Source organism: Thamnophis elegans, chromosome 1, assembly GCF_009769535.1.
Source record: "Thamnophis elegans isolate rThaEle1 chromosome 1, rThaEle1.pri, whole genome shotgun sequence".
NCBI lineage: Eukaryota > Metazoa > Chordata > Lepidosauria > Squamata > Colubridae > Thamnophis > Thamnophis elegans.
Genome location: NC_045541.1, coordinates 35,911,819 through 35,925,414, shown reverse-complemented (window position 1 = coordinate 35,925,414; position 13,596 = coordinate 35,911,819). Strand labels below are relative to the sequence as shown.

Genomic DNA, 13,596 nt, shown 5'->3' with positions numbered 1-13,596 from the left:
CTCTTTCTAGAGTTGATTTATGTTAGTGTTTTGTGAAACCCATGTAAAATACCAAGACTGTTTTAAGATGATGACTTAAGCTGTGTGAATATAAGATTCTTACAGTAGTTCATTCACCTTTTCATTGTCATAGGTTGGATAGAGAGATTTATCCTTTGCTTCATGATTCCTACTTGTTGTGCCATTTTTCTGTCTCATAGACACACACCTTCCTTCATATTATTACCCAGTCTTGTCTGACTGTAAGCAGGATAGAAGATGCCATTCATGGTCCCACTATGGAGGCTTGTAATGACAGCCCTTTTCAGAAGTGGTTGTTCAGAAACTATACTCGGCTGGAGGTTTTTAGGAACGTTTTTAAAAGCTCTACCGATTATTTCCTTTAGTAGATGCCTAGAGGTAGGTATCATGAAAAAAAATAATAAATATGATAATTATTTCCCTGCTCAGCCCCCCCCCCTACTTTTCACTATAGAGTAAAGTCTAGAATTGAGGTAAAATAGCTATGTAACAACTGCATTTATTAATGCTACTTACTGCAAACCTATGTCAAAAAACATTTTGATAAAAGCTAGATGTGCCTTCTGTGGTGTAGTTCTTGTGTTTGCATATCTTACTTAATTCTAAAAAGCTGTTAAAAGTCTAGTTGTTTTGCATTACCTTAAAGCATCTCTTTTCAATCAATAGTGTCTAAATGTTAAAGTTGGCAAAATCTTTGTGGTGGTAGCCAGTGTTTGATTATCTACTGACTCACATGCCAGCAGATCAGGCCCCTTTGGGGGATTCAAATGCTGCCCAACATTTAATCCAATCCAGTTATATAGCATAGCCAATGAAAGAGTAATTACACCGTTGGATAACTCAAATTTGAATCCAGAGCCACTTTTGAAAATAAGGCCAATCACTCCCTCTGGGTCTAAGCCCGGGGTCTCCAAACTTGGCAACTTTAAGACTTGTGGACTTCAACTCCCAGAATTCCTCAGCCAGCTAAGCTGTACCACTTAGTTCAACTTATAGTACAACCCTATAAAGAGGATGGAGTGTTATTTATGCCTTTATGATTTTCAGGGGGGAATGGTATAAAAATCTAACACAGAAGCCACCATTCCTGGCATTGATTCTATCATTCTGTGAATCTATTAGTACAGTAGTAGTGGACAGCCAATTTACAGCACTGTGTAAAGACAAGGAATGCTGTGTTTCTTAGGTTTTTTTTATTGAATGTTTTTCTGTAAAGTGAGTTTTTGCCATGTTGATACTATCAGAGCAAACTTTATTTACATTTATTTTTATTCATGTATTAAACAAATTTATATGGCCATTCAACTCAGTGATTCTAAGTGGCTTATAGCATTATAATTATTGATAGTTGAAGTCCTTGGTTTAGTTTGGAAATTAGTTTCCAATAACTTTACCAAAGCAGAAGTTCTGCTATACAGCTTTATAATCATCAATGGTTCTTTCAAATCGAAACACCCTTCCGTATAAAAAAAATGCCTTCAAAGAAATTTATATCTCACATTTAGTTCAATAAGTGTTAATTGTAGTTTAGTAAAACTGTTAGAAGCCTTCATATCTCAGTATCAAAAGCAATTCTCTCGGCCATTTTGAATCCTTCTTTCCCTTTTGACAAGAAACAGAATGTTCCATTTTGTCTGTAAAATGATGACTGTTGTATTTATGTAGTGTCTTTATCACTACAGGATAATTCCAATAACCAATACAATACAATACAACAGCAGAGTTGGAAGGGACCTTGGAGGTCTTCTAGTCCAACGCCCTGCCTAGACAGGAAACCCTATACCGTTTCAGATAAATGGCTATCCAACATCTTCTTAAAGACTTGAAGTGTTGGAGCATTCACAATTTCTGGAGGCAAGTTGTTCCACTGATTAATTGTTCTAACTGTCATAAAATTTCTCCTCAGTTCTAAGTTGCTTCTCTCCTTGATTAGTTTCCAAACCAAATTGGTAAAAAGAATGCAATTGTGAGAATTGAGTCTGTCACAGAGCATAATAAAAAAAAGTGCAATGAAGGAAAATTTAAATTAAAATTTACTGCTAAGAGTAAGCGTTCAGTAAAATGTAAAATACTTTTAACTTTTGCTTATCTGAATTCATGTTAAAATTCATCTCATTCAAATTGAACGAATGATGACATGGCAACTGAAGAGATGAAAGCTAAGGGTGAAGGTATATGTAAATAAACATATATTTGCTTTGGAGGATTGCTCCACCATAGCTCTGCCTTCTGCTCTACCATGCCCTGAAACATCTCTGTATTTTACTATTTGGTCTAGAGCAGGGGTGTCAAACTCAAGGCTCAGGAGCTGGAGCTGGCCCATGGGTTGCTTAGATCTGGCCCATGGGCCACTCTAGAAACAGTGAAGGACCAGTCCGTGGTGCCTCTGCCAGCAAAAACAGAGCTTTTGAATGATACAGGCGGCCTTCCTGAGCTCTGTTTTCACTGACAGAGCACTCATGTCACCCTGAATCCCCCCCAACATGAGTGATGTTGAGCTGGCCATGCCCATCCTGCCCACACCCACCCTGGCCCCCCAAACACAAGCCTGATGCGGCTCTCAGTGAAATTGAATTTGACACCCCTGGTCAATAATGTCAAACAATAACTTGTGTACCACATGGCCAGGATATCTTAAGGAATATTTTCTTAAGATATGCTCAATTTACACAAACTGTGAAATCCATACATTGGATTGATCCCCCAAATCAGATTAGCCTTCGTTTGGAATTCAGTCCCACTCACTGGTGGTTAATATATTTCCCTTCTGCATAGCAGTTCTGTAAGCTTGAAAAATTGCCCTGCTTTGGGAATTCAATCTATGCTTTTTCAGTTCATCATTGTTCTACTTATAATAATTGAGACCGTGTTTTAATGTTTGGTTTTTAAACTATGTTGTGGAACTGTTGTGAATGCCACCTGGATGCAGTACTTGAAAAGCAGCCATGTAATACTGTAAGTAAATACAATAAAAATAGAAAATTGTAATGTATACTTTTGTGGTAGATAGAAATGTGTTGCATAGATAGCACTTTTGATAGAGATAATGGTTAATTTTATGTACTTGTTTTCAAAGTGACTGTTTCACTGTACAAGATTTAACATTAGAAAGAATACAATCCAGAAGTTAAATGGATATGTTATCTATAATTTTCTTGCCAGAGCATTTCAAAATATTATTTATAAAGCAAACAAGTTTTTCTATTAATTTTAATGTCAATGATATCTTGTTATAATATTAGAGGAGCCCCATATAATATATAAACACATTGTTCAAAGGATATAATTTGTATAATAGAATCTTTGTTCCTTCGAAAGGTCCTGTTTGACTAAGACAAAAAGGGCTAAAATATAGTGTTATGAGTCATTAAATATCATGAATAGGCTGGAAAACCTTAATCTGGTACTAAATAATGAAAGAAATTACAGACTGGGTGGTTTTGTTGCTGATATTTTTCTAATGTAATTGATTGTTGGCCCAATTATTTATTTATTTTGTAATAGCATTATATAATGATAGAATTATAGGAATAAGTATTTATAAAAGGCCATTGAAATATTCAACATGCTTCTTTTAATGTAAAATTCTACAACAAATACAAAGAAGCAGCTGGTGAAATATTAGGACTATATTTGATTTGGCATCCAGAAGAGAGTCATGAAGCCTCCAATTCAACTAATTCTAAAATATGGTACTTTCATTTGTCCTGAATTATTTCTTAAAGCATTTTGGCACTCTTATTATATGTACATCTTAGAAGAAAAATAACCTATTACAATGGGCTACATATTATGAAATAGCCTTAAGTGATTCTCTGGGAATTTCACAGCAGTTTGTCTAAAGTACGACAAAAAGCCTCCTTTGTTACTCTTCTTAATGTTTTTTTCTGGGTAGAAATTGCTATAGCACAGTCCATCTTCAGTTCAATTTAGCATGAAATTCAGCATAATGCAAAAAGTTCATTGTTTGTGCAATTTCATCATTTCAAACATCTCAAGAAAACGGTTCCATTTAAAAAAGTGTGGAGTCCTTGCACACAATGGCATCTACAGAACATAGCATAAACCTTTTTCCTAGAACATAGAATATTACAGAATTGGAAGGGTCAAACAACTAAGGTCTTCGGATTCTGAACAGAAAGCAGTCTTAACATTCTGTTTCTCTGGAAGCAAACTGATGTTGCTTAATTAGCAGATCAGGATCAATAATATTACCTCTGCTCAGAAGAAAAAGAAATTAATCATTGATGTTAATTTTAACCTCTTTGAGGTAGATGCCGGAATACTGGGCAGAATGCATTACTATGGCTAGAAACAACTGGAAATCAATGAGGGTGTTTTGGAAGAGGAAGGGGGGCTCCTATTCACCCTGGGTTATTTCCAGATAATCTTCAAGAGCTACCCCAAAATGTTCCTATGGTACAGTGCAGCTTTGAAGTGCTATAGTCACAATGAAGGAGTAAAGAAGACCTGCTTCTTCCACATTGGAGTGCAAAAAAATAATTAGTTTTTATCGGAACTACTTTGCTGATGTTATGCGGCTATCCAATACTAATGCTGGATTCAGGAAAACTCCTAGAGTACAAATGTGATTTCTCAAAGTGCAGCACAATCCAAAATAACTTTTTATCTCCCAAATCTTAAAATTCAGTTGTTGGAAAATATAATGACTCCTTTTCCCCCCAAAGTTTAATGCGCTTGTGGGAGGGAAGAAACATAAGCTAAATATCACCAGTATATTGAAATATATGATAGGTTTTTTTTTAATGACCTTTAATCCCTTGCTTTGGGGTGGGTTCAGGGTGACTGAATGCAGTTGAGCGCTTACTGGTTGGATGCCCTTCCTGATGCCTACACAGAGTATTTTCTGTTTATGCCTTGATAGAGAAACATCTGTTGCTGCCTAGAATTGAACTCTCAACCTTCTGAGTGGAAGGTGAGCGTCTTCACCATTAGGCCATCATGCCTCCTGAAAAATATGATTGAATAACATCATTATATTGATAGCGGGTTATTGCTGGTGAATTATGGATAACTGGAACAGCTTACATCCTGCAATGATACCTTTAATATTATTAAACATCTGCCTATCTCAGGTTCTGGAAAGGATTATTTTATATGTAGCCAGAAATGCTAAATCAAATCTACACATCTGACTGATGTACATCCGACATAATACAGTTATTATAATACTAGTCAATATATGCTTTGTTGATTATAGAAAGGTTTTTAATTGTGTCAACCTTTGTCAAGCTGTGAAAGGTGCTTAGGATGATGGGAATCCCAGAACATCTAATCATCCTCTCATTCCAGCAAGACCAGCACTCTGGGGAAGGCTACCATAATAAATAGTAGATAACAACATCATCATTAGATAGATAGATAGATAGATAGATAGATAGATAGATAGATAGATAGATAGATAGATACATACATACATACATACATACATACATACATACATACATACATACATACAAGTATCTTGGCCAAGATACTCTCAATCTTACACAGGAAAAGACCCGAATACACCAAAACCTAATCAATGGATTAAATTTTTGATTGGAATGAATTTTTATTTTTCTTTGTTCTTTTGCTTTCTTGAATTTTACATTTTACATATTTTTTTAAATAAAAAAGCAATTTTTTATCTGAAGCTTTTCACTTGCTGTTCTCCTCATTTCAAGTTCTAAAAGAGCAGAATGAAAATTAAGGCAGAAATGTTTATAAATCCTCATTAATATAACAAATGATAGATTAGAGAATGATCTGAAGACAAAATGCCGCTTTGTTAGTCTAAATTGATCTGAGACTGATAAAGAGAGGAGATTGTTGGAAATTTCCCATATAAACTGCACAAAGTATCTCCACAGAATTATGGTTATAAGCAGAATGGCGACCGGGCTTTTTCGCTCTACACAAACTTAGCGAAAAAGCACCGGGAAGCCTCCAAACGGACCGCAAAAATTTTTGGAAACAACCCCTGGGAGAGCCCAAGGGCTGCGGAACCTAAAGGACCCGAAGAAATCCGGAGGCGCATATTCTCTCCACAGCGGCAGCCCGGGTTATCCAGCTGTGTGAGGACGGCGGCGACGGCGGTGCGCGGCGGTGATAGCGGCGCGCGGACGTTCGGAGTCTCCCCTACCACCTTACCACCTTTGGATTTCTGGAAGCCCCTGGTGCTGCCTGGTGAGCCCCCTGGCCATTTATCTGCTGGCCCCTGGTCCTATTAGTCGCCCCTGTGCAGCGGAACAGCGGCTGCTGGAGTTGGAAAGAAAGCGTGGAGGACAGCATGGAGGGAAATGGCGGCGCTAAACAGCTGACTCACAGCATTACATCTTTACATCCTCCTTTCTGGCCAGCCTGTTGACTTTGCTGGAGCTGAGTGATTGTGACTGTGACTGTGAGCCCTGGTGACTAGTGAGCTGAGAGGGGTTAATTTTTAATTTAGTTGTTCATTTGAAAGAAGGGGGCTGTCGGAGGCTGCATTGAAACTGCGGATTGAATGGTTGTGTTTGCTACCGTCCTAGACGCCCCCCCCCCTTGGATCTATCTTTGCTCACTTTACTATCTGTTACCTACTTTATTATTTATTATCTACTGCCTTCTCCTGCGGCCCCTAGGAAAGACCTGGCCGTCCTAGGTTAACTGGTGTACTTCCCGGGCAGGGAAGAGGACAATCTTTGAACTGGGCTCTGCGTCGTTGTAGCCCCCCCCCCCCGGACTTTGCTCCCTGCTTACTTAACCATTAGGAGGAGTAGGACTGTGGCTTAGCTGGCAGGGAGCGATAGAGGATGGCGGCTGCACTGACGAGGATTGAGCCTCGAAAACACCAGCATTTTTCCCTCCATCTGCAAGAGTGGCACAAGTCAGCCTCGAACTTTGGTCTCCTACATTGGGGCCCTTATCTATCTTTGGGAAAGAGACTTTTGAATATACAGCCCACTAACCTCCACCAGCGGGGTAAGACTACATGGTTGCCGTTTACGAACTTTGGAGCTCCACATTCAATCTTGCTTGTATACAGCCACCTTATAGATTATGCACGTTTGATCTGGTGGCCAAGGACATCTCCCCAGGACATAATAAGGGAGAGGAGCAGGTCACCGCTTCCTCCACTGTTTCTATATTACTATATATTATAACTGCGCAATTTTAAATAGTATGTTGAGTGTATGGGAGTTGGTTGGAATTGAATGAATGGCCCACTTTTAGTAATTGTTACTTTTGTATTTTTATATGTTTTAAATTTTACGTGGGAATTGTTAGTGTGGATAAATGAGAATGTTTGACTCGGAGGACCTGCTGGGGAAGGCGGGGGGTACCGGGGTGGTTGGGGGGACCATGGCCACGGGAGTGGGTCGGAGCATAGCGGTCATGACAGGGAGAGGCAGATATGGCGGGGACTTTAGGGCTGGCCATTACCGGGGAAGGAGGGTTCGCTACATCACAGAGATCCCTCCTTCCGGCCCTATGAGTCCCACTCCAAGACCAGATGGCGCGAGCAGTCAGGACCCGGGTCTCAGGCTGTTGTCGCTAAATGCCAGGTCTGTTGTTCAGAAAGCTCCCCTCGTCCGGGACTTAATTGTCGACGAGAGGGCAGACCTGGCATGTATTACTGAAACCTGGCTGGGCACAGAAGGAGGAGTCCCCCTTGTAGAGCTGTGCCCAGAGGGATTTCAGGTGCTTCATCAGCCGAGAGCCCAGGGAAGGGGTGGCGGTGTGGCTATTGTAATCCGGGAGTCTCTGTTACCTCGTAGGGTCCCTGCTCCGGAGCTTGTCGGGTGTGAGTCCCTGCTGATAAAGTTGGACCTCAAGGGTCAAGTGGGTTTGCTGCTAACGTACCTGCCTCCCAACTGCGTTGCAGCATCCCTCCCCTCGCTCCTCGAGTCAGTAGCCGAGCTGGCAGTTGAGTTCCCCAGGCTCATAGTTCTGGGGGATTTCAATTTGCCATCGCTCGGTGAACGCTCTGATGGGGCGCAGGAGTTCATGGCTTCCATGACAGCCATGGGCTTGACCCAAGTAATTCGGGGCCCAACCCATGCAGCGGGTCACATGCTCGACCTCGTATTCCTCTCGGAGCAGTGGATGTGTGATCTTGGTCTGAGGGGTAATGAGATCATACCCCTGTCGTGGTCAGACCACTGCCTACTGAGGCTTGACTTCCGGAGGCCAAACCCCCACCGTAGGGAGGAGGAACCGACCAGGTGGTTCCGCCCCAGGCGACTTATGGACCCGTTGAGGTTCCAGACGGAGCTTGGGGTTATTCCTGATACTCTCGCCCACAGTTCGGCGGAGACTCTGGCTGCCGCCTGGTATTCGGCGGCGTCGGAGTCTCTTGACCGGATTGCGCCACTACGGCCCCTCCGGGTCAGTGGATCCCGGAGGCCTCCTTGGTTTACCGAGGAGCTCCGGGAGAAGAAACGCCGGAGGAGATGCCTAGAGCACCTGTGGAGGTCCGATAAGTCCGAGTCGAACCGAGCACTTTTAACTACCTGCACCAAGGACTATGTCCGAGCACTAAGAACTGCAAAAAGATCATACATCTCTGCCTTGGTTGCGTCCGCCGAGTCACGCCCAGCCGCCCTGTTTAGGATAACCCGCTCCCTCCTCAATAGGAGGGATGCGGGAGACCCCTTGCAGGGTAGAGCTGAGGACTATGCTCAATTCTTGGCGGACAAAGTAGCTCGGTTTCGATCGGACTTGGACTCCACCGCAGTAGATCCAGCCGAGATACAGGAAGACCACTTGCCACACCATCTCTGGGTTGAGTTCCAGGATGTTGCCTCTGGGGATGTGGACAAGGCCATTCGAGCTGTAAGTGCCTCCACTTGTATTCTGGACCCGTGTCCCTCCTGGCTGGTTGCCAACAGCAGGGAGGTGACACATGGCTGGATCCAGGCGGTTGTGACCGCCTCCCTTCGGGAGGGGCACTTCCCCGCCGTACTTAAAACGGCGGTGGTGAGACCCCTCCTGAAGAAACCATCCTTAGATCCAGCCATTCTAAACAACTTTCGTCCTGTCTCCAACCTCCCCTTTATCGGGAAGGTTGTTGAGAAGGTGGTGGCCTTCCAGCTTCAACGGGCCTTGGAGGAAGCTAGTTATCTTGACCCCTTCCAGTCCGGCTTCAGACCTGGTTACAGCACAGAAACCGCTTTGGTCGCATTGACCGATGATCTCTGGAGGGCCAGAGATGGAGGCTATGCGTCCATCCTGGTTCTCCTTGACCTCTCAGCGGCTTTCGATACCATCGACCATGGTATCCTTCTGCGACGTCTGCGGGAGGTGGGAGTGGGAGGCACTGTTTTACGGTGGTTCTCCTCCTACCTCTCGGACAGGTCGCAGTCGGTGTTGGTCGGGGGGCAGAGATCGTCCCTGAGGCCCCTAACATGTGGGGTGCCGCAGGGTTCGGTCTTATCCCCCCTACTATTTAACATATACATGAAACCGCTGGGCGAGATCATTCGGAGGCACGGGATAAAATACCACCAATATGCGGACGATACGCAACTGTATCTGTCCGCCCCGTGCCAACTCAATGAAGCGGTGGACGTGATGAACCAGGGTCTGGAGGCCGTTAGGAACTGGATGAGTGCTAACAAACTGGTACTCAACCCGGACAAGACCGAGTGGCTGTTGTGCTTCCCTCCCAATAATTTGGCTAATACACCAACGCTTAGGCTGGGGGGTCAAATTTTATACCCCTCAGATAGGGTCCGCTACTTAGGAGTCCTCCTGGACCCACAGCTGACTTTTGACCACCAGCTGTCAGCTGTGACCAGGGGGGCATTTGCCCAGGTTCGCCTGGTCCGCCAGTTGCGGCCCTACCTAGACCGGGAGGCTCTCACAACAGTCACTCGAGCCCTTGTGATCTCTAGGCTGGAATACTGCAATGGGCTCTACATGGGGTTGCCCTTGAAGTGCATCCGGCGGCTACAGCTAGTCCAGAATGCAGCCGCGCGAGTGATAGTGGGCGCACCGCGGTTCGCCCACGTTACACCCGTCCTCCGCGAGCTGCACTGGCTACCTGTTGGTCTCCGGGTGCGCTTCAGGGTACTGATGACCATCTTTAAAGCACTCCATGGTAGTGGATCTGGGTACTTGAGAGACCGCCTTCTGCCGATTACCTCCCTAAATTGACCAATTAGATCGCACAGACTGGGCCTCCTCCGAATTCCATCTGCCAGTCAATGCCGACTGGCAACCACACGGAGGAGAGCCTTTTCTGTTGCAGCTCCGACCCTGTGGAACGACCTCCCCGTTGAGATCCGTACCCTCACCACTATCCAGACCTTCCGCGCAGCCCTCAAGATCTGGCTCTCCCAGCAGGCCTGGGGATAGGTTCCCAATTTACCCGCCCGAGTGTTTGATTGCTGAATGAAAGTTGTGTTTTTACTATTTTTTCTTTGTTCACATACTGTTCTGTTTTTGACACTGCACCCCCCTCCCTTGTGGTTGTAAGCCGCCCTGAGTCCCCTCAGGGAAAAGGGCGGCATATAAATCCCAATAAAACTGAAAAACTGAAAAAACTGAAACAGAATAGACTGCTTAATTTCTTCAAGGAAACATCACCTGAACAGAAGGAGCTTCTGGATTAATTACAATTAGCTAATTGAAATCCTTTTATTTTTAGCTTTGAGTACCCTAGGTTCCAAAGGCTACACCACTTTCTATAGTTAAACATTTCTAGCACATTAACCATTGATCATTTTTTAATTATGGGAGGGTGACATAATTGTATGAGCAGAAACTGCCGTAAGAAAAGACAAAATAGAGAAACCATGCTTCTTCCAACAAATGCCTAGTACAATAAACTGAAAACAATTTCAGAAAGGAAATTCACAGCTCATGGTTTTAAAGGCTGATGGTCAATTCGGGGGGAAAATGATTTAGATTAGAATGCCTTTGAGATACTTTGTTTTTATAAACTTGCAAGATTAGTTTTCGGTGATTCCTAAACATAGAAGATGAGCCAGTTGTTCTTTCACGAGAAAGCTGCCCAGCGCCATAGATTAGGTGGTAGAGCAGTCATTCTGCCAAAGGAACATAAGTTAAAACTCACCTTTCAGATTTGGAGTCTCAGCAGTCCAACTTCCTCCTGTCACTATACAATAATGCTGAGGAACTTTCTGTGTGATTTCCCTGATGCCTAAACATGGTAGAGGAATTTGTTGACTAGTCCAACTGACGCTGACGACTTCATTGTGTTGGTTTGCTTGTTTGTTTTTCAGCGACTGACCTTGAGACATGTGAACAGTAACCAGTGTCTTGATGAGCCCTCAGAAGATGACAAAATGGTTCCTACCATGAAGGATTGCAGCGAAAGCCGATCCCAGCAGTGGCTGCTACGTAACATGACCTTGGGTGCCTAAAAGCCAAGACACAGACTTCATGTCCTTCCTCAGACCTTGGAAGGGTCTAATCTGCTCACCCTTCACACAAAAGGATGTTCTTCTTCCCTTGTGGTCGGTGAAGAGAAAGGGTTTGGATGCTTGATTCAAGGCCCACATGCCAGAAAACTACTTTTTTTTAAAAAAAATTGCTTCAAAGCATGGTTGCACTTTCTCTCTTTCTCTGTCTCTCTCTCTCTCTCCCTCTCTCTCTCTCTCTCATTTTTTTTTCTACAAGTCAGCTGAACACATGGACGCTTTATCCACCCTGGCATATACAGTATTACGAAGACATCGCAGTTTTGAGAAAAGCAGACTCCGGAAAAGGGTTACAAAGCGAAAAATTGCAAGAGGGTGGGGAAGTGGCTTGCTGTGGGTTCTGTCCTGTAATGTTGCTTGAAAGTGACAATGTTAAATGCCTTATGAAGCTCACTCGCATTGTGAAAGATGGTGAAACATTTGTTTTCCTCAATTGATGTACTTGTACCAGTCCTTCATGGTGACAGAGGAAGAATCCATTGTTAATCTGCTGCCAACCCATTACCTATGAATAGCCCAGCTGAAAAAATTTCTCAGCAGTAAATTTCTGTATATATTGGATGTTTTTCATGTATAGTGTCAGGGGAGGCGGGGGAGTGACATTCTGTTTCTGAAACCTCTGTTAAAATCCACAGAACTGGATGAAGGATATTGCTGGTACGTGGAGTGTGATATCGAATTCACGGCCAAGGGAAGCAGAAGTAAATGGGATTGATGATACCCACTGGTGCCCTTTGCAAAATATAAGTCATTACAAACATTGTAACGCATTTGGCCAACTTCCATAATCTCACATTAATAATATAAAAGGCAGCAAGAGCTGTTTATCCAAATTACATGAGATGCTGGTAGAAGAACAGGTTTATGAGTTAGACACAAGCTGATTTCAAGTTGAGTTTGGTTGCAATTCCTTTTTAAATGTATTTCTAAAGATCCTTGGTCCCTAGGCATAAATAAAACCTGTGTAATACCGATAGGTCTAACCTTAAAATGTCAACAATGCAATGCAACCTCTTAATAATTATTGAGATATTATTACAAGACGTATAAATCTTCCAAACATAGCAAGTTGAACTTTTAGCATATGACAGCTTCAAGTTCAGGGCTAATTAAAAACATGTCTAATAAATGTGTCTGGTTTGTATATGGAGGACATGGGATAAGATACAACTATCTATATAAACAATAGTTTATTTTTTTTAAAGGGTTTTTTTTGGTCACATATCTCTATGCCAGGATGCAAGTAGGAACAAAATTTATCCAACATTAGAACCTGTATAGTTCTAGTGAGCATTACTGGGTCAGAAAGTACATAAACTTTACTCATTTTTATCTGAATTTAATTTATTGCAGTTTGCTATATCAGCCTCATGGCCGTGCCTAAGTTTCAGTAGATTGTGCTATATTGGGTAGTATGGACAGATCAGTTCCACACTGCATTAGTGAGAGATTGAACTGACCCCTTTCACGTTTCATTCTGGCATTTTGAGAAAATGAGATGGTTCTTTCTATGTGAGACTGTCTTTACATTGTTATCACCCTTCTGTTGGTTTTGAAGATGCTCATTTGTCTGCCTTTCCTATGCCAGAAGCCTTCTCCACAAGTACCATATAAGTATGATAGGAAAATGTCCGCATTTCAGCAGGATCAGAAGCAAAGGGGCATAAAAATATTGACCTGGAATCCAAATCGGAGTGCCAGAGCGGCTGAGGCAGACAGCATTCCCTGGAGAAGGGGGATGGTCTGATCAGCAGAAGTGGGCAAACAGAAAATGTTTTCAAGAATACAGGTAATCCTTCACCACAGTTGGGACCAGATTTCCGGATATAAATCATTGCAGTTGTAAGTTGAGTTGTCCATGTGATTGGATCCTATTTGGCAACTTTGGGGGCAGGGGTTAAACAAATTGCTTCAGTTGTTAAGGGAACCTGTAGTCATTAAGTGATTGCCATAGTTGTAAATACAGGGTGGGGGGGGGGAGACTATGACAATGGCAACATTTTATAATATCCAGAAATGCCATAAAACACTTGCTGTAATATTTTTTAAAAGGTCATTAAGTGATTGGTCCTAATTTGAGGAACTGCCTGTAATCTGATGTTGCCAGGATCCTTGACAAGTAATGCAGCCCTTTAACTAAAGGGCA

The 13,596-nt window shown here is 42.9% G+C and overlaps 1 protein-coding gene across 2 annotated transcripts in view; it reads left to right on the top strand.

The window, feature by feature from the left end:
* GALNT13 (polypeptide N-acetylgalactosaminyltransferase 13) overlaps nt 1–13,048 on the top strand; it is a 230,149-nt gene extending 217,101 nt beyond the window's left edge. Inside the window, exons 12-13 of one of the 2 annotated variants that reach the window (XM_032217127.1) lie at nt 201–399; nt 11,253–11,333. In XM_032217127.1, the coding sequence (XP_032073018.1) occupies nt 201–386 (186 nt within the window). In that variant the 3' untranslated portion in view covers nt 387–399; nt 11,253–11,333. Of the gene's footprint in view, nt 1–200; nt 400–11,252 lie in introns of both variants that reach the window. The other variant, XM_032217135.1, reaches the window with a different exon arrangement.
* Nucleotides 13,049–13,596: the final 548 nt, after the last annotated feature.